At 45.8% G+C, this 19,720-nt stretch overlaps 1 protein-coding gene across 1 annotated transcript; it reads left to right on the top strand.

Moving 5' to 3' along the window:
- Positions 1-2,024: 2,024 nt before the first annotated feature.
- LOC127582271 (WD repeat-containing protein 38-like) lies at positions 2,025-16,458 on the top strand. Its single transcript, XM_052037443.1, has 7 exons — positions 2,025-2,075; positions 2,348-2,468; positions 7,017-7,193; positions 8,855-8,952; positions 11,496-11,618; positions 12,652-12,801; positions 16,318-16,458. Exons 1-7 carry the CDS (start codon positions 2,025-2,027, stop codon positions 16,456-16,458), a joined length of 861 nt encoding a protein of 286 aa, XP_051893403.1.
- Positions 16,459-19,720: the final 3,262 nt, after the last annotated feature.

Raw genomic sequence — 19,720 nt, 5'->3', positions numbered from 1 at the left:
AGGATTATATAATCCCCTAGTTTCTTCCTGATAATGCCCTTCATTGTTGCGTGAGTTGGTATATACCAAGGCGAAAAGTCATTGGGCAGAAAAAGTCCAGCTGCTTCACCCTCCCCATCCTTCCTGTAATGGAGTGACCAGAACTGCACACAGTTAATAGAAATGAAAGTCCTTTTCTTCCTACCCAGTGAGTTCAGAGCTGAAGCAACTGAAGCTGCTCGGACTCAACGTCCCCAATTGTCTACAGAGGGACTGCTTCTCATGATCTACGGCAGGAACGCATCCGCCAAATCCTTCAACCACTCGATCGGCGCAAGCGGTGAAACTACGGGACAGTAAGGAAAAATCAACCAATCATGTGGAGGTCACTGGCCTCTCATTTCACCGAGATCGCAGCAAGACGTTTTTCCACACACACAGTGGTAGGCAGCAAAGAATCTGGTAACCTAGGACTCTGGGTCATTTCTGAGATATTGGGAAGATTTATTGCATATTGCCAGCCGCAGTTATATTCTCTGGTTCCACATAAGAAAGGGAGTGCTTGGTAACTCATGATGGTGTTTTGGGCCAACATGTGATTGGATCAGTAAAGGTACCAAATGGCACCACTTCTGAATGATGAATGTAGAAGCTGGAATGGCCCCTTCCAGCATAGGTGGAGAATGCTCAATAGACCCATGGTGCCTCTTTGAAAGGTGTCCAATTTAGTGGAACACTAGAACATAAGAAGCAGGAACAGGGGTTGGACAAAGCCCTTGGGTTGAGCCTGCCCCACCATTCAATCCATCATGACTGACATGATCTTGGCTTTAGTTCCACTTTCCTGCCTGTTCTCCAGAACCAATTACCCCCTGATGGATCAGTAATCAATGACTTCACCTCTAGGGCTCTCTGGGGTGGGGAGTACCAAAGACTCACGACCCTTTGAGAGAAGAAATTCCTCCTCATCTCCACCTTAAATGGGCGACTCTTATTCTGAAGCTACACTTCCTGATTGTAGATTGTCCCATGAGGGGAGACATGAGTTCAGTTTCTACATTGTCAAGCACGCTCTAAATCTGTTATGTTATTGCTCCATAACCGAATGAATTAATTTTCATCAACTTTATGCTCTCTTGCTGTTTGGAAGCTCCTTTTGGGTAGTGATTTCCAGATCTCAACAATGGTCTGTGTCGAGGAATTCCACCTCACTTCCCCTCATAGTAATCCATTCACCTCCCTCCCTCCCACACAACTAGAGCCCCATGTCCATTATACCTGCGAAACTGTCAGTGCAACGTCCCAGGACAACATTTGGAACACAGAAATGTACACAGTGCTCCAACTGAGCACCAAACTAGAAATGTGCAAAAGTCTGCACCATTCCTAAATTTACTACACAGGATCCCTAGATACCTGAGTCCAGAGCTGGGCAGTAATGCCAGAACTGTATTTAACACTGGTGAAGCCGAAGGTTAGAGAATCCTGACCAGTTCTGATGTTGGGGGAGCACTGGAGAAGATGTAGAGGAGACTTCTGAGGAAGTTACCAGGGCTGGAGGTGGTTGGGTTAGATGGGATCTGATTAGAGAGGGCTGAGAGGAGATTTAGTTGAAGTACATAAAATAATGAAGCATGAATAAGAAGCACATACCTCCCTTAGCAAAATGTTCAATAAGTGGGGTAGATTTCAGTGTAGAAGCATTCAAAGGGATTGGAGGAATATATTCTTTACCCAGAGCGATATGTTTAAGGGGTTGAGGGCAGAAAGACTTGGACTCTGAGAACACTTAGAAAGTACCTGATGTAGGCTTGTTGTTCCTGAACCAAAAAGGTTACAGACCAAGAGCTTTGAAGTAAGGCCAATCCAAATCACACTTGATCAACAGGCAGGCACATGACTGGCCTTTCCTCTGCTTTAAATTTTTGTGACGTGATTTGACATGGTTGAGGTGTGTTACTTAGATGCCGTTGAGGGAAAAATTTGATGATCACAAGGAAATGAAAGGGGAGATTTACTACTGAGATTATCCAAGGTAGGGGATCATGTACAGACTCGGTGTGCTGAATGACTTCGCTATCCGCTCATCACTTCAGGTGAGTCTTGCTAACAAACCGAAGCCTAGTTTTGGGACAAAGCACCATAAAATATTCATTAATTCATTCCTGAATGACGAAAGGTCTTGGACCTGAAACGTTGACCATTTCTCTTTCCATAGATGCTGCCTGACCTGCTGAGTGCCTCCAGAATTTATTTCAAAATTCCACCATTTTTAGTTTTTTGATTTTCAGAATATTCATTAATATTTGCAAATCCACAATGATTAGGTTATTCCTGAGCTTGCAATGACTTGGTTTGTTTTGTGCAGGTGAATCACTGTGCCTTCTCTCAGGATGGCAACCTCCTAATAACAGGTTCTGACGATGGTAAAATTTGTGTCTGGGATATTGGAAGTGGAAAACGTCGAGTTAAAGCTAAAGGCCACAAAGGTATGAGATTTCGGAGGCATCTTTCACCTCCTTGTTGATATTCCTTGAATATTTGTTATTTGACAGCAGATTTAGTTGCACTAATTTTAATCAGAATCAGGTTTATTATCACCCACATATGTCGTGAAATTTGTTGTTTTGCGGCAGCAGTACAGTGCAAGACATAAAGACATAAGAATTACTATAAATTACAAAAATAAAGAAATAGTGCAAAAGGGGAATAATGAGGTAATGTTCATGGGTTCATGGACCATTCAGAAATCTGATGGCAGAGGGGAAGAAGCTGTTCCTGAAACGTTGAGTGTGGGTCTTCAGGCTCCTGTACCTCCTCCCTGATGGTAGTAACATGAAGAGGGCATGTCCCAGGTGGAAAGGGGCCTTAATGATGGATGCCGCCTTCTTGAGGCACCGCCTCTTGAAGATGTCCTCGATGGCGGGGAGGGTTGTGCCCGTGATGGAGCTGGCTGAGTCTTCAACTCTCTGCAGCCTCTTTCGATCCTGCGCATTGGAGTGTCCATGCCAGGCAGTGATGCAACTAGTCAGAATGCTCTCCACTGTACATCTGTAGAAATTTGCAAGAGTCTTTGGTGACGTACCAAATCTCCTCAAACTCCTAATGAAGTAGCCGCTGGCGAGCCTTCTTCATGATTGCATCAATGTGTTGGGCCCAAGACAGATCCTCTGAGACATTGACACCCAGGAACTTGAAGCTGCTTACCCTTTCCACTGCTGACCCCTCAATGAGGACTGGTGTGTGTTCTCCCGACTTCCACAATCAATTCCTTGGTCTTGCTGACGTTGAGTGTGAGGTTGTTGTTGCGACACCACTCAACCAGCTGATCTACCTCACTCCTGTACACCTCCTCTTCACCATCTGGGATTCTGCTAACAACAGTGATCGGCGAATTTATAGATGGCATTTGAGCTGTGCCTAGCCACACAGTCATGAGTGTAGACACAGTAGAGCAGTGGGCTAAGCACGTATCCTTGAGGTGTGCCTGTGTTAATTGTTAACGAGGAGGAGACATTATTACCGATCCACATTGACTGTGGTCTCCCGATAAGGAAGTCAAGGATCCGGTTATAGTGGGAGGTACAGAGGCCCAGGTTTTGAAGCGTGTTGATTAGTACTGAGGGGATGATGATGTTGAACGTCGAGCTGTAATCGATAAACAGCAGCCTGACGTATGTTTTGCTGTTGTCTAGATGCTGCAAAGCCGAGTGGAGAACCAGTTAGATTGTGTCCACTGTAGACCTGGTGTGGCAGTAGGCAAATTACAGTGGGTCCAGGTCCTTGCTCAGGCAGGAATTAATTCTAACCATGACTCAAAGCACTTCATCACGATAGATGTGAATGCTACCGGGTGATAGTTGTTGAGGCAGCTCACCCTTCTCTTCTTGGGCACTGGTATGATTGATGCCCTTTCGAAGCAGGTGGGAACCTCCGACTGCAGCAGTGAGAGGTTGAAGATGTCCTTGAACACTACAGCTAGTTGGTCGGCACAGATTTTCAGTACCCTGCCTGGTACACCGTTGGGGCTTAACACCTTGCAAGGGTTCACCCTCTTGAAGGATGTTCTGACGTCGGCCTCCGAGACAGAGATCACGGGGTTGCTGGATGCGCTGGGGGTTCTCACAGGTGTAGTGTTATTCTCCCTTTCAAAGTGTGCATAAAAGGCGTTGAACTCATCAGGAGTGAAGCATCACTGCCATTTATGCTGGTCTATTATGAATCAGCTTTATTATTGGATGTATTTTATGTGTTGGGATTATTTTGTCTGTATTTCTGCCTTGCTCGTTTCTCAGTGGTTTAATACTCAGTGATAATACTCATTTCTAGAAGCTAGTTTGCCATCAACATTGTGCTCGTCTGATTCCAGTGCCAATGATTCACCTGGTTTCAAGTGTTCCAGCCACATTAACCCAATGGGGAAAATTTGCTCCATTTGCTGCCTCTGGTCCAATCCTACCGTCCTGTGGGCTTCCAATTCTGCTAAAGCGGTAACCAGACTAGAACCTGTCTGGTTGTTCGAACATCAGCCGCATGTGGGGTCTCAAGGGAATCCTTCCCCTGGGGTTATGAGCAGGATGGGGGGTACCGGCTTATCTAATCTCTCCTGGGATGGGGCTGCTTCTGGTGCAAACTCCAGTTAAAACACAGCCCAATGAAGAACAAGCAGCTGCTCTCGTCTCACCAGTGAGGAAATGACATGAGTTCCATCACACACGAGAAATCCACCGTTGTTGGGAATGTCTGGATTAATTTAATAAAATGACATTGGAACAACACCTCATGTTCCGCCTTCGGAGTCTCCAACCTGATGGCCTCATTTCTCTACCTTCCAGTAACTCCACCCCTTCTTTTTCTTGCCCCCGCCCCCCCCCATTCCTGTGGCTCCCTTCCCCCGCCTTGACGACCTGCCCATCTCCTCTCCTCTCCTCCCCCATCCTTTATTCCATGGTCCACCGCCCTCTCCTGCCGGATTCCTTCTTCGTCAGCCCTTTTCCTCTTCTACCTGTCACCTCCCAGCTTATTACATCTTCTTCCCCCTCCTTCCCCCACCCAGCTACCTTCCCCCTCTCACCTGGACTCACCTATCACCTGGACTCACCTGTCACCTGCCTGCGTGTGCTCCTCCCCCACCCCCCACCTTCTTATTCTGGCTTCTGCCCTCTTCCTTTCTAGTCCTGATGAAGGGGCTCGGCCCGAAACGTTGACTGTTTATTTCCCTCCATGGATGCTGCCTGACCTGCTGAGTTCCTCCAGCATGTTTTGTGTATTGCTCCAGATTCCAGCATCTGCAGAATCTCTTGTGTCTCCATTTCACCTCAGTGTTGAGATCTTGGTGATCTGCTGGCTGTGGGACTGGGCTGCGGTTCATCATTGAGGCTGGTAAATTTCAAGGTCAGGCAAGTCTATGTGGAGTGGCCGGTGTGATCAACACCTTGTCTGACGATTAACCCTCAGGGACGAGGCTCCGTGCCCAAGGGGTTTGAGAGGAGAGACTGCAGCTGGTGCTGTGACCATTCACTGTGTCACAGCTCAGGAAGGTGGTGACAGAGTGCTGGGGGTGGGGAGAACACATTGAGGTCCTTTTCTACCACGGTGGAGCTTTGAAAGGTTGACACACAGCGGGCTGATCAAACCAACGTCAAGAATCAGGGTCAGGAATTCATTGTTACTGTTCAAGTCAAGTCAAGTTTATTGTCATGTGCACAAGTACAGTGAGGTACAGATACAATTAAACCCTTGCATGCAGTAGCATCACAGACGTGTAGGTACAGACAACACATAAATCATACATAAATTACACAAGACAGTGAAGAAAAAAAGACTACAAAACAAGGCATAATGCAAACAATCAGAGACAAGTCCATGGTAGTGCAAGAGGATGTCTTACTGAGGCAGTCCAGGGACTGTGTGAGTGATGGGTCTCTAAAATGCCCAGGTGACCTTATTGAAATGTGAGGGGACACGACAGGGTAGGTGTGGAGATGTTTCCACCAGTATGAGAACCTTAAACGAGGGGACATAGTTACAAGGTCAGGGGTGGAGATCATGGGAAACGGAGGTGTGTAGGAGCTTTGTGAGCGGTGAATCTCTGGAACTCTCCACTGTAGATAGTTGCATCGTTGGGGTGTTTAAAGACGTAGATAGAGCAGGGAACTGAGGGCTCTGGGGAACTGGCACAGAAGAGGAGAAGAGGTCAAGACTAGATCAGCCACGATCTAGTCTTACAAAGATGTAAGGGTTAGGAAGTTGTGGGCATGCTATGTTGGCGCCGGAAACGTGGCGACACTTGCGGGCTGCCCCCAGAACACTCTACGCAGAAGATGCATTTCACTGTGTGTTTCGATGTACATGTGACTAATAAAGACATCTCATCTTATCTTATCATATTGAATGGCGGGGTAGGATTGAGGGGCTGAGTGGCTTACTCCTGCTTCTGTTTTCTTTGTGTGCACCAGAGCTGCACCCTGCAGCCTCTCACATGAGGCTTGGCCTCAGGCACCAGACTCGGACAGGGAACTGTCAGAGGCTCAGTCCTCCCTTCCTTGCACAGATCTCTGGTGTGGGGTGTCACCAAGAGAGAAGACCAACTTTCGGCAGCACAGCGCGACAGAGAACATCAGGAAGGGGAGTCACTGAGACCAGATGTTCCACACTCTGGGCAGTGAACTGTGTCACACCTGTGTGACCAGTTTATTCCTGTGTCTCTGGAACCGAGACTGTGTATGAGGAGAGGTGTGGCTGGCAGGTTAAAACTGTGAATTATTTCTGATGTCAAAAGATTCCGCTTCACTGTTTTATCCTTGGAAGTGCTAACGTGGGGTTTTCAGATGTTAATAAGAAAGCCAACTGATCTGAAGACGTTTTATAAACAACATAATCCTGTTTAAAACTGCTCACTGTATTTTACAGGTGGGAGCCGTCGAGAGCAAAATGGAGTCACTGGGGTTAGGAAGGGCTCACTATTGCCGGTTGGGGTCCTGGTTCTGTTGCTGTGCATGTAACAGATTGTTTAAACTCCTGCCATTGGCTGGCAGCGTACGGCTACAGAGTATGCACCACAACCGACGTTCTGGGTGTTATTTCTACTCCCACAGGCCCAGTGAAGGCTTGTGCATTCTCTGCTGACTCCACTCTCTTCGCCAGTGGGTCCACCGATTGCACTGTCAGGGTGTGGAACACGGCAAAAGCCCACTGTCTGCATGTTCTAGAAGGTAGGTGGTCACAGCAAACCTACTCCTCTCCCATAGCAAACCTAATCCTCTCCCATAGCCTAGTGCCCAGAACAGGACGTAATATTTTGGCTGTGGCCTAATCAATGATTTATGAGGGATTAACATAACTTCCTTGCTTTTATATTCTTTGCCTCTTTAAGAAGCCGAATGCAATTTAAAAAAAATCAGATACAAGAATATTTTCTGTGGCTATCAACGGTACAGATACTGATTAAACATAATGAAGGTAGAGTCACCTATAACTTATAGAGTTCCCAGTCCTAGTTTAACATTCATATTTAGTGAGCTAATGGGTTTATAACATGTGAGACAAGAAGGCATTCCTGTGGGTTCGGATTCACTGAATTTGTTTCACTAGGAGAATATTACCTCGTAAAGAAATTAATGAAATTAATCTTAACCGCTACAATATTGTTAAATTTATGTCAATTATCTCAGGTAGCTTGTTCTATCTTTGCAGACACTACATAACCAGATTTATAAAATCTTGGATGCAGTGTGGCAAGTTCTTTCCATTGCTATTGGATTATTTAAGAGAAGCATTTGATCTTGTGCATCTGGGAAGGGCTTGGTCTCCCCGTCAAATCATCTGCCTCCACCCTGAATGAATCCTTGTGAACTTAAACCTAAATATTGACAGGTTTATGGAGAAATGTTTCTCGAACTCACGGCTAATTTCACAGGTTATCCTTTGCCTCCTTATTCTACTGAAGGCAAGTCTGACAGTTCTAGTTGGAGTACTGTATACCACCTCCTATATCACGTGGATCTTTATGGTTGAAGACTCTTTCTCTTCAATAGCTCCTCTCAGTCTAGGTGATCAGAACCTTATGGTTCTTGCTGTCTCTTGAGCTGAAATGTTGAGCCTTGATGATCAACACTGGACAAGTAATGATCAACTCATGTGGTGTCTCTCAGCTCCATTATAATATCATTGCAACTTATTATATTGAGTCTGTGGATATTATTCACATGAATGACAAGAGAATGCAGAGAGATGAAGAACTTGGATGGTGTGAGACACAGTGAGACAGTTGGAGGTCATCTACGTCTGGATTCTCTCCCAATATTTTGAGCAGCAGCATCTAAACATGCGAGCAGACCTCTGGAAAACATACAGCTGCATAGATTGAATAAGCAGGAAGACAGGCAAAATAAGAGAAGAAAGTTAAGGCAAGGGGCAAAACACATATTTACTGAGGTCGGTCGAAGGATGGAGGAAGCTGGTTAGTTCACAGAGATCAGAGAAAGGTGGGGGGGGGGGAGGCAGGAGAGCGCACCACACAGCGCTGAAACTGCAAAATTTTAACGATGAAGGCAGAAAATTCCCTCGTCTGAACCATGGATTTGTGGAATCTTGCCTCTGTGTCAGGGCAGCTATCGTGAAGCGCAGCTCAGACACAAATAAAGCAATAAAGGCGACCACCCTACCCCCATCTCTCCCCCACCCCATCCCACCACTGTCCCAAGCAAATTCAATGGTATAAACTGATCCAGTTTTAGCCTTAGTGATCAGTTTATCTTTCCACAAAATGTGAACCTGATACATTCCAACCCTGACCACAGAACACTGCTCCATTGATGATGTTTGAACATGGCTCTCTGACCTGGCCAATAAGCTGCTCTGTTCTCATTCCTAGGACACACTAAGACCGTGGAGACTGTCTGCTTCAGCAAGGATTCGAAGCTGCTCGCCTCTGGAAGCTATGACAATAAAGCTGTTCTGTGGGATCCACAGGTTAGCTGTGCACTTTTTTTAGTTTGATCACGGTTAAGTATTATTCCTCTGGTTAAATGTTACCTTTTCCTTTGAAATTCAAGCTCAGCAGTTATGATGGAAGAGTTAAAATAACAGATAGACCCATTCCAAGTGTCAGTAGTGTTGAAAGCCATCAGAAGTCAGGCAGTGATTAGGATTTATATCTCAAGGTCTTCATCGGTGAAAGATAGCACCAGCAAACATGTTGAAACCTTGTGATTCTGCAATGAATTTCAAGAACTTTAATTTGATCAGTTAAAATCTACAAAAATAAAATCAGAAAATGCTGGAAACAATCAGCAAGTCAGGCAACATCTTTACAAAGAGAAGCAAAATTAATATTTCGGGTTGAAAATCTGTGTGACACACTTTAACCAACTGTTGGAGGAATATTCCCGCTTCAGTGAATCACAATGGAGTTATTTATTTAGTCTCAAGGCATATTACAATGTTATTCAGTGTTGCTTTGATCCATTAGGGGTTTATAGTAACATTGTTAAAATTCTATTTATTATGTGGAAACTTGAGACTGTTCCTCAAGGGTTTTTGGAATTGTATTTTACAAATCTGTTTTTGTTTGAAACCATAATTGATTGGGGTTGAAAGTCAGGGAGCATGGTGGTGTTGGGAGTTATACCAAAGGGGGGTATAAATTTGTTTTTGTGATAAAAGTATACAAAATATTTGTGGAGTTAATCTTTCACTGCTTCTCTACCAGGCAGCAGGCAGCTCTAAACCATTTAAAGTTATTTTCTTCATTTTAAACAGTTGGGCAAAATTGTGAAGATTTTCTCTAAACATCGGAACGTCATTAAAGCCTGTGATTTTTCAAAGAATGGAGAATATTTGGTAACCTGGTTTACTTTACTGTTATACTTCACTGTACCGCCAGTTATATACAGCACACCGTTATAAAACACCCATCAAAGTAGACGAAGCTGCAAGGAATTTTAAATGTGGTAAAAAATTAAACATGTATGAAAGGTATAAAGAGTGGATGATGAACCACTTGGCAGAAGAGGTATGTAAAAGTTTGGTCAGAGAGCTGGGCTCTGACACATTTAACGACAGTGAGAGAATTGGAGGCTTAAGTTGTGAATTTGAAGCTCTGGTGAAAATGAGCCAGAGTCCCCGCAGAGTGACTGTCAGGAGTACTCAGGAAGGGCACAAAGCCCTTACCACAATGATACTTGGATTGGACGAGAGACGACGCCAGCTCGGATTACAAACTGAAAAATGCTGGAGATACTTTGCAGGTCAGGCAGCAGCTGTGGAGAGAGAAACAGGGCTAACGTTTCGGGTGAAAGACCTTGCATCAGAATCAGTTGAGTCATTGACCCGAAATGTTTCTCCACAGATGCTGTCTGACCCGCTGAATGTTTCAAGCACTTTTTTTAAATTTCAGACTCCCAGCATCTGCAGTTTTCTGCTTTTGTATTTTTCCAATCAGGATTGTGCTTCCTGGAATTTCAGTTCACAGTGATTTAACTTTTAAGATATTAAAGGAAACTGAAAGAGGGGACGATCCTTAAAGGCTGGGGAGCCGAGGACCAGAGGGCATTGCTTAAAAATTAGATCCAAACCTTTCAGGAGTGTGATTAAGGAAACCTCTCCACAAGGGGAGGGTTGTAGAAATTTAAAGTTCTCGTAATTAATCCTAAAAACAAACTGCCGGGGGAACTCAGCGGGTCAGGCAGCATGTGTGGTGAGAAATGGACGGTTGCCATTTCGAGTCGAGACCCTGCGTGTCCACTTCTCCCCACGGATGCTGCCTGAGTTCCTCCAGCAGTTTGCTTATTGCTCCAGATTCCAGCATCTGCAGTCTCTTGTGTCTCCAGTAATTAATCCTGGCTCAGTTGTGAGTTGTAATTATGACAGGTCTTTGTTAAGGAATAGAGAAACAGTGGGTACATGGAGTTAGGTTACAGTTAGTAGAGGAACCACCTCAAGCGGCAGTCAGGCTCCCTGTTGCCCCCCCCACCCTCCTTCACTGAGTGCCGGCAAATCGGGAACCACAGTTAGGGCAGATAATTGGCAGGAGAAGCAAATGCAAAGACTGAGCTGTGATATGGGCATTACGTGGCACTCCTAAAAGGTATTTTGAAACTGTTGGTTCTCTTTGGTAGTTAATGCATTCACCAGTGGCCTGGTTTCTGACCACATGTTACACGGTAGTGTAGCGGTTAGCGTAACGCTATTACAGCGCCAGCGACCCGGGTTCAATTCCAGCCGCTGTCTGTAAGGAGTTTGTACGTTCTCCCTGTGTCTGCGTGGGTTTCCTCTGGGTGCTCCGGTTTCCTCCCACGTTCCAAAGACGTACGGGTTAGGAAGTTGTGGGCGTGCTATGTTGGTGCCGGAAGCGTGGCGACACTTGTGGGCTGCCCCCAGAATACTCAATGCAAAAGATGCATTTCACCGTGTGTTTCGATGTACATGTGACTAATAAAGAAACCTTATAAAAGAGCCAGGCCCACCTCAGTGTTGGAGATCCCCTGGCATAAAGCATCATTTTCCTTCCACAGGCTACCGGATCCTGGGATCATACAGTCGTCGTGTGGAACGTACGAAGTCTGAAACGCAAGATGTCTTTGCAAGGTCACACGAGCAACGTGAGCTGTGTTGCGTTTTCTGGCGTTGGAATGCTGGTGAGCGGATCTGTGAGGATTGGTAGAAAGTGCAGGGACTGAAGGGAGCAGGCACACCCTCACCCCTTGACTGAAGCCAAGGTGTGGAGTCACCCCGAGCCACTCCGGCCCGTAATATTCCTCGACATTGTCACCCGGGTGAAGGAAGTCCATTTACTTCCTGCTTCTGAAGACTTACTTTGGAAGTATTTGCAATAAAAAGCACCATTCCCTATATGAGCCCTTTTACACCATGAAAACAATCCTCTGCTTGCTTCACGTGAGTGTTCTCAAATAAAATTTAATATGATATCACCAAAAACTTGGCCCAAGATGGGCTTCGAGAAGCTTCTTAAAGGCTTCTTAAAGAAACTGCAGAGCTGTGGACACAGCCCAGTCCATCAGGCAAACCAGCCCTCCCTCCATTGACTCTGTCTACACTTCCCGTTGCCTCTGGAAAGCAGCCGACATGATTATGACAAGGACCCCACCCACCCTGGTTATTCTCTCTTCTCCTCCCTCCCATCGGACAGAAGATACAAAAGCCTGACGACAATAAATCAATTCATTTTTTCATTCAGGAAGAGGGATAGAGTTGTGGGAAGACAAGAAGGGCTGATGTTGTGAGGGTTACAGGACTGGAAGAAGTTTCAGAGATGAGAAGAGAGACCATGGAAGAATTGAGAATTATAACATGGTGGTATTGGTCAACCGGAGCCCAGTGTAGGTCGGGGTGACGAATGAACATGTCAGAGGTCTGGATAAGCTTGTTTATGGAGGGTGGAAGATGGGCAGGTCCCAGGAGGACTTGAAACAGTCAAACACCACGAGGAAAGAGGTGTTATATGGTCCAATGTGGCCCTTCCATAGATAATCCCTTGGGTTGGGCAACAAGAAACAGGTGTAACCATTACACATGATGTCCTCGCCTTTGGGATGGGGGGGGGGGGGTCGGGTTGAGAAAATAAAACACAAAGTCTGGTGGAAAATTTGCCCAATTTTGTACTAACAAAACCCCAACCTGTCACGTGCACCCCTTCTGATTGTTTCCTAGGCTTCTGGCTCCTGGGATAAGACTGTCCGTGTGTGGGATCCAAAGAAAGGGATCCTGATCTTTGTCCTGGAGGAGCACGCTGGGCCAGTGGTGACCCTCTCATTCTCCCCGGATGCAATTCTCCTGGTGACGGCAGCCCAGGATGGAAAGGTACGATCATTGAATCATTTCAGCTGCTTCTTCACCCATTATTGCGACCATCCCCCATTTTTATCCCCCACCCCCTCTCCACCTCAATTGAAACCAGGAACGTTGAGCTGCCCTACTTCAGACCACGGACTGCAAGCCTGACCCACTCTCTTTATCCGATCCCCTAGATTCGAATTTGGGACTGTGAAGATGGAACGTGTAAGAAAATACTTGAGGTATTTCTCCCACGACCTCCAATACACCAGGGTTATGGTGGGTGATTATCTGACTTAAGTATTCAAGTTTAACAAGGCTAGAACCAAGTGATATTTTAACTGAGATCTTAATGTTCAGGTAGAATCGGAAGTTTCATGTCCCAGCATTGTTTTCGTACAAAATAGATGTTTAAGAACACAAGACCATAAGTAGAAGCAGGGATAATCTCTTCATTGAGAACACGGCCGACCTTCTACCTCAGTGTCACTTTGGTATTGGAATTGGTTTATTATTATTACTTGTACCGAGGTACAGTGAAAAGCTTGTCTTGCATACCGTTCATACAGATCAATTCATTATACAGAGCATTGAGGTAGTACAGGGTAAAACAATAACAGAATGCAGAGTAAAGTGTCACAGCTACAGGGAAGTGCATTGCAGGTAGACAATGAGGTGCAAGGTCAAACAAGGTAGATTGTGAGGGCAAGAGTCCATCTCATCACATAAGGGAACTGTTCAATAGTCTTATCACCGTGGGATAGAAGCTGTCCTTGAGCCTGGTGGTACGCGCCCTCAGGCTCCTGTATCTTCTGCCTGATGGGAGGGGGGAGAAGAGAGAATGACCCGGGAGGGTGGCACTTTCCCCATTTCATGTGATTGCTTTAAAGTGCAAAAATCTATCGATCTGTTCTGAATGAACACAACCACTGAGCTGCCACAACCTGTCAGAGGTTTTCAAAGGTTCACCACCCTCTAACTGGAGGGAGGTTGCAAGTCAGTGATGTACAGAGGGATCAAGTCAAAGCAAGTGGAGTTTATTGTTGTGTGCACATGTACGGTGAGGTGCAGCATCACAGACACATAGGTACAGACAACACACAGAATATAAATTATACACAAGTTATACCATACAGTGTAAGAAAAGATTGTGCAAAAGCATGGTCTTTGTGCAAAACAAAAGACACAATCAGAGACAAGTCCATGGTAGTGCAAGAGGTGGTCTGTAGTGTTCCCTTGCTGAGGTAGGGTTAGGGTTGTGCAGGTCGGTTCAGGAGCCTGATGGTTGTAGGATCTAGGTGTCCTATTGCATGAATCACAAAAAACTAGCAGGCAGGTCCAACTAGTAGTTAAGAAGGAAAACAGAATGTTGGCTTTCATTGCAAAGGGGTTGGAGTTTAAGAACAGGAAGGTTTTGCTGCAGTTGTGCGGGGTGTTGGTGAGGCCACACCTGGAATACTGCGCACATTTTTGGTCCCCTTACCTTAAAAAGGATAGGGGAGAAAACAGATTCCCTCAAGCTAACTCCTGGGATGAGAAGGTTGTCCTACCAAGAGAGACGAAGCAGTTTCAGCCTGTGAGTCTTGGAGTTTAGAAGAAGGCAGTGTGACCTTATTCAAACATATAAGCTCCTCAGGGGGCTTGACAGGTAGATGTTGAGATGTTTTCACCAGTGGGAGAGTCTCGAACAAGGGGAGAGAACTGCAAGAAAAGTGCTGGTTATTTAAAGCCAAGGTACACAGAAATTTCTTCTCATAGAGGGCAGGGAATCTCTGGAATTCTCTGCCCAGTGGGTGGTGGAAGCGGGATCAAGACAAGTGCTCAAAATGGAGCTGGATAAATATCTGAAAGATGGAGGAACAGAGGCGTATGGAGGTATGACACAGAAGAGGAGATGAGGCCAGCATAGATCAGCCATGATCATATTGAATGGCAGGGCAGGTTTGAAGGGCCCAGTGACCTACTCCTACTCCTATTGTGTTCTTTGATTGAAGAAGTTTCTCCTCATCTCAGTCCTAAGTGGTCTACACTGTGACCCATAGTCCTATACTCCCCAGTCGGGGGAAACATCGTCCCCACATCTGTATATTTCAATGAGACCTCCTAAGTCCAGAGAATGCAGTCCCAGTCTCTCAGTCTCTCCTCATGCAGCAAACCTGTCGTCCCTGGTACCAGTTGAGTGAATCCTCACTGTACTCCCTCTATGGCAAGTACATCCTGTCTTAGGTAAGGAGAGCAAAGCTATCCACTATACTCCAAGTGCAGTCTCACCAAGGCCCAATACTACTGAATCAAAACTTTCTTAATCTTATATTTGAATCCACTCATTAAAACAAAGGCTAACAAGCCATTTGCCCTCTGAATTGCTTGGTATCTCTGCATGCTGGCCTTCAATGAATTTCATCAGGTTCCTTTGAACATCAACACTACCCAATCTCTCACCATTGTTGGATTCGACTGTCTTAAGTAGTTTTTTCACATGTATAGTGTTTAATACACCTCAAGTGGCTGCACAAGGAATGGCCACTTCCTAGCTTATTGGCTCATCCATCAGGTGAATATGTGTTTTCTTATTGGTTGGTTTTGCCACAGGTATCTAATAGGTTTCCTGGTTGGACTATTGTTAGCTAAGGACTACCTCTTATCTCAGGGATAAAAAGTGTCATTTTGTTAATCACTCTCTTGTCTCCATCTCTCTCTTGCTTATCTTCTCTTCCCTTGCTCTCTTCCCCCGGCCATAGCTCATCTTTAGTTCCTTTTATCTCGGCTCATCTCCCAGTAGTAAAGCCAGTGCCATGTGCTCTGTGACTGTTTCTTTGTTTTAAATTTTTCCAATAAAACTTTGTGAAGCACCAAGTTGTTTTCAACTCGTTCCTGGACTCCTGAAAGAACCTGCGGATTCGAAAATAACTGGATCCGACACCATTTAACAAATACACTGCCCTTCTGTTATGTACACCACAATTCTGCATTCTGTTTTCCTTTTTACTACCTCGATGTGCTTATGTAGGGCATGAACTGTCTGGATGGCTCGCAAACAAAAGCGTTTCACTGCATCCCGGTACATGTGACAATAATAAACCAATGGTAAATTGGTAAATTGGTTTATTATTGTCACATGTACTGAGGTACAGTGAAAAACTTTGTTTTGCAAGCCATCCATACAGATCATTTCATCACAACAGTACATCGAAGTAGCTCAAGGGAAAAGCAATAACAGAAGGCAGAATATAGTGTCACAGCTACAGAGAAAGTGCAGACAATAAGGAGCAAGGTCATAATGAGGTAGATTGTGAGGTCAAGAACCCAATACCAATACCAATGTACATCACATGTTCTCAGTTTGTCCGTATCCCCTGAAGCCGCTTTACATCCTCTTCCCCACCAATATCCCACCAGTTTTCGTATCATCAGCAAACTTAGAAAAATGACCTTTGGTCCCCCTGGTTGCATCATTGATAGAGATGTTTCCCATCTTGTGACAGACCTCTCTTATCTGGGACCCATTTTCAGTGACTGACTACCTTTCATCTTGTTCTCTAGGGGATGTTGGATGTTGTCACCAGTTGCCAGTTTTCTCCTTTCGAGACGCTTCTGATCGCAGGGACTTCTGACCATGACCTGCCAGCTGCCAAATCCACCATCAGTGTAAATAGATCAAAGCCCACCCAGCAGTCAAACTGAAACCTGATCCATTTCCAGGAATATCTCAATTGTTATCCAAGCATAACACTTTAATGTTGGTTTAAGATGCAAGATAAATATACTGGCAGCAGAGTTAAAATGAAGTGAACAAGCTAAGTTTGTAAAAGTCAAAGTCAAGTCTATTGTCAGATGCCCAAGTCCATGTGTGCACAGGTGCAATGGAAAACTTACTTGCAGCAGCATCACAGGCACATAGCAACATGTAAGCAGCATTCATAAGCAAAGCATAACATAAACATAAATTATACACACTTTTTACAAGAAAGAGCACAATTTAAAACAAAAGAAAGTCCATTTCAGTGCAAAGCGGTCATAGTGTCACTGTACTGATGTAGTGATTAGGGTTGTGCCGGTTGGTTCAAGAACCGAATGGTTGAAGGGAAGTAGCTGTTCCTGAACCTGGTGGCGTGGGACTTCAGGCTTCCATACCTCCTGGTAGCTGTGAGAAGATGGCATGACCCGGATGGTGGGGATCTTTGATGATGGACGTTGCCTTCTTGAGGCAGCGCCTCCTGTAGGTACCACCGATGGTGGGGAGGGATATGCCTGTGACATATTGGGCTGAGTCCACTACTCTCTGCAGCTTCTTACACTTCTATACCTTGTCAGGAGGGATTGGAGTTGCAACATGAGTGGCCTCCATCAACCTCCCCAAAGGAAATATGGGATTTCATCAGAGTTGTCGAGAAATACAAGTGGAATCCAGGAATATTTCAGGTGTTTCTATCACAGCGGTAGTGTGGAAAGCAATTTTGTGCATGTGCCCTGGATCACAAATCGTACCTCGTATCACCATAAGTTTTGGCTGCACTTTCATGTCAGTTTCTGTGACTCAGTTCTAATTCCAATCTCAGGCCTCAGTCAGTGGGTCGTGGAATCCATGCACAACACTGGAGCCTATGTACTAGTCTGACCCCTCAGTGGAGCACAGAGGGAGAGCTGCACTGCTTACAGTCCAGAGGAAGCATCTCGACCTGAAACGTCAACTGTCCATTTCCTCCCACAGATGTTGCCTGACCCACTGAGTTCTCCAGCAGTTTGCTTGTTGCTCCAGATTCCAGCATCTGCAGTCTCTTAAGACCATAAGATACAGGAACAGAATTAGGCCATTCGGCCCATGGAGTCTGCTTTACCATTCAATCATGGCTGATTTCTTTGATCAACCCCATTCTCCCACCTTCTCTCCGTAACCCTCAACCCCCTTACCAACCGAGAACCTATCAACCTCTGCCTTAAATATACCCAATGACTTGGCCTCCACAGCCCTCTGTGGCAACGAATTCCACAGATTCACCACCCTCTGGCTGAAGAAATTACTCCTCATCTCAGTTTTAAAGGGACGTCCCTTTGTTCTGAGGCTGTGCCCTCGGAGCCTAGACTCTCCTGCTGATGGAAACATCCTCTCCACATCCACTCTGTCCAGGCCTTTCAGTATTCAGTAGGTTTCAATGAGATCCCCCCTCATCCTTCTGAACTCCATCGAGTACAGGCCCAGAGACATCAAATGCTCCTCATATGTTAAGCCTTTCATTCCTGGGATCAGTTTGTGAACCTCCTCTGGACCCTCTCCAGGACCAGCACATCCTTCCTTAGATACGGGGCCCAAAATTGCTCACAGTATTCCAGATGTGGTCTGACCAACGCCTTGTAAAGCCTCATCAGTGCATCTTGTGTCTCGGGGCTGCACTGTTGGGGTGATGTTAAACTGAGGCATTCTTTGCTCACCTTGGTGGATGTAAATGCAACCTCCAGCAACCCAAGAGCAGGCAGTCACCCCAGGGTCCTTGCTAATGCTTACTGCTCATCCGGCCTCAGTAAACAATGAAGTCCTGATGCAGGGTCTCGACCCCAGATGTTGACCATCCCTCTGCCTCCACAGATGCTGCTCAACCCGTTGAGTTCCTCCAGAAGTTTGTTTTTTGCTTGGGGATTCTGGCATCTGCCATCTTTTGTGTCTCCTCAGTAAGCAGATTACAGGCAGTCCCCGGGTTACAGACACCCAATTCATGGGCATCCCTACATACGAGTGAGCTCCCATAATATCACTCAAAGCAAAAGTCCGACGTACGTTCGCACGTCTGTTCCTACGAAGGGCAGAACCAGTTTCCTCTCTCTCTCAACTTTTAGTGATTGTTCTTTCTGATCAGTCTGATGTGCTTTTGATGCCATTCATCTATAGTCATAGAGCAATGCAGTATAGATACAGGCCATTTGGCCCAACCAGTCCATGCTGACCACGGTGCACACCCAGCTTGTCCCAATTTCCCGCGTTCTGCCCATATCCCTCCAAGCCCGGCCCCTCCATGTACCTATCCAAATGATACTATTGTACCTGCCTCAACCACTTCCTCTGGCAGCTCATTCCAGATACTCACCATCCTCTGTGTGAAAAAGTTGTCCCTCAGGCTCCATTTAAATCTTGCCCCTCTCTCACCATAAACCTCTGCCCCTCTAGTTTTGGACTCCCCTACCCTGGGGAAAAGACTGTTACCACCCCACCTTATCTATGCCTCTTGTCATTTTGTACAACTCTGTAAGGTCACCCCTCATTCTCCTATGGTCCAGGGAATATGGCCAAGCTCTCCCTGTAATTCAGGCCCTCTGGTCCTGGCGACATCACTACAATACCGTGGAGGTATGGTTACCTTATCAAATGATTTTTGTGTATTTTCTGACTTATGGACAAAATCGACTTCAGGACATCTGTGAAAATGGAACCTGTTCGCTACCCAAGGACAGCCTGAGCCCAGTTATTTACCAGCATGCAATTCGTGGGATCTTCCTGTGCATCAATTACCTGCTGCTGTTCCTACCATAGAACCATAGAACAATACAGCACAATACAGGCCCTTCGGCCCACCATGTTGTGCTGACCTTCAAACCACTCCTAAGACTATCTAACCCCTTCCTCCCACATATCCCTCTATACTAAATTCCTCCATATGCTTATCTAACAACCTCTTGAACTTGACCAACGTATCAGCCTCCACCACACAGAAGACCCCTGATTGGACTCTTTCGACTTGAAAAGTACTCGTATGTGCACTCGGAACTGTGACGTGCAGTTCAGGGTCCCAGTTCTGGAAGGTGGGATGAGGCTCAGGAGAATCATTGGATCGTACAGCACAGGAACAGGCCCTTCGGCCCATCACGTCTGTGCTGACCATAATGGCAATCTCACCATCCCATCTACCTACATAAGGTCTATAACCCTCCATTCCCTGCCTGTTCATGGGTCAGT

This window comes from Pristis pectinata, chromosome 23 (assembly GCF_009764475.1).
Source record: "Pristis pectinata isolate sPriPec2 chromosome 23, sPriPec2.1.pri, whole genome shotgun sequence".
Lineage (NCBI taxonomy): Eukaryota > Metazoa > Chordata > Chondrichthyes > Rhinopristiformes > Pristidae > Pristis > Pristis pectinata.
Note: the sequence above shows the minus strand (reverse complement) of the source record. Positions and strands in the feature narration are given on the sequence as shown.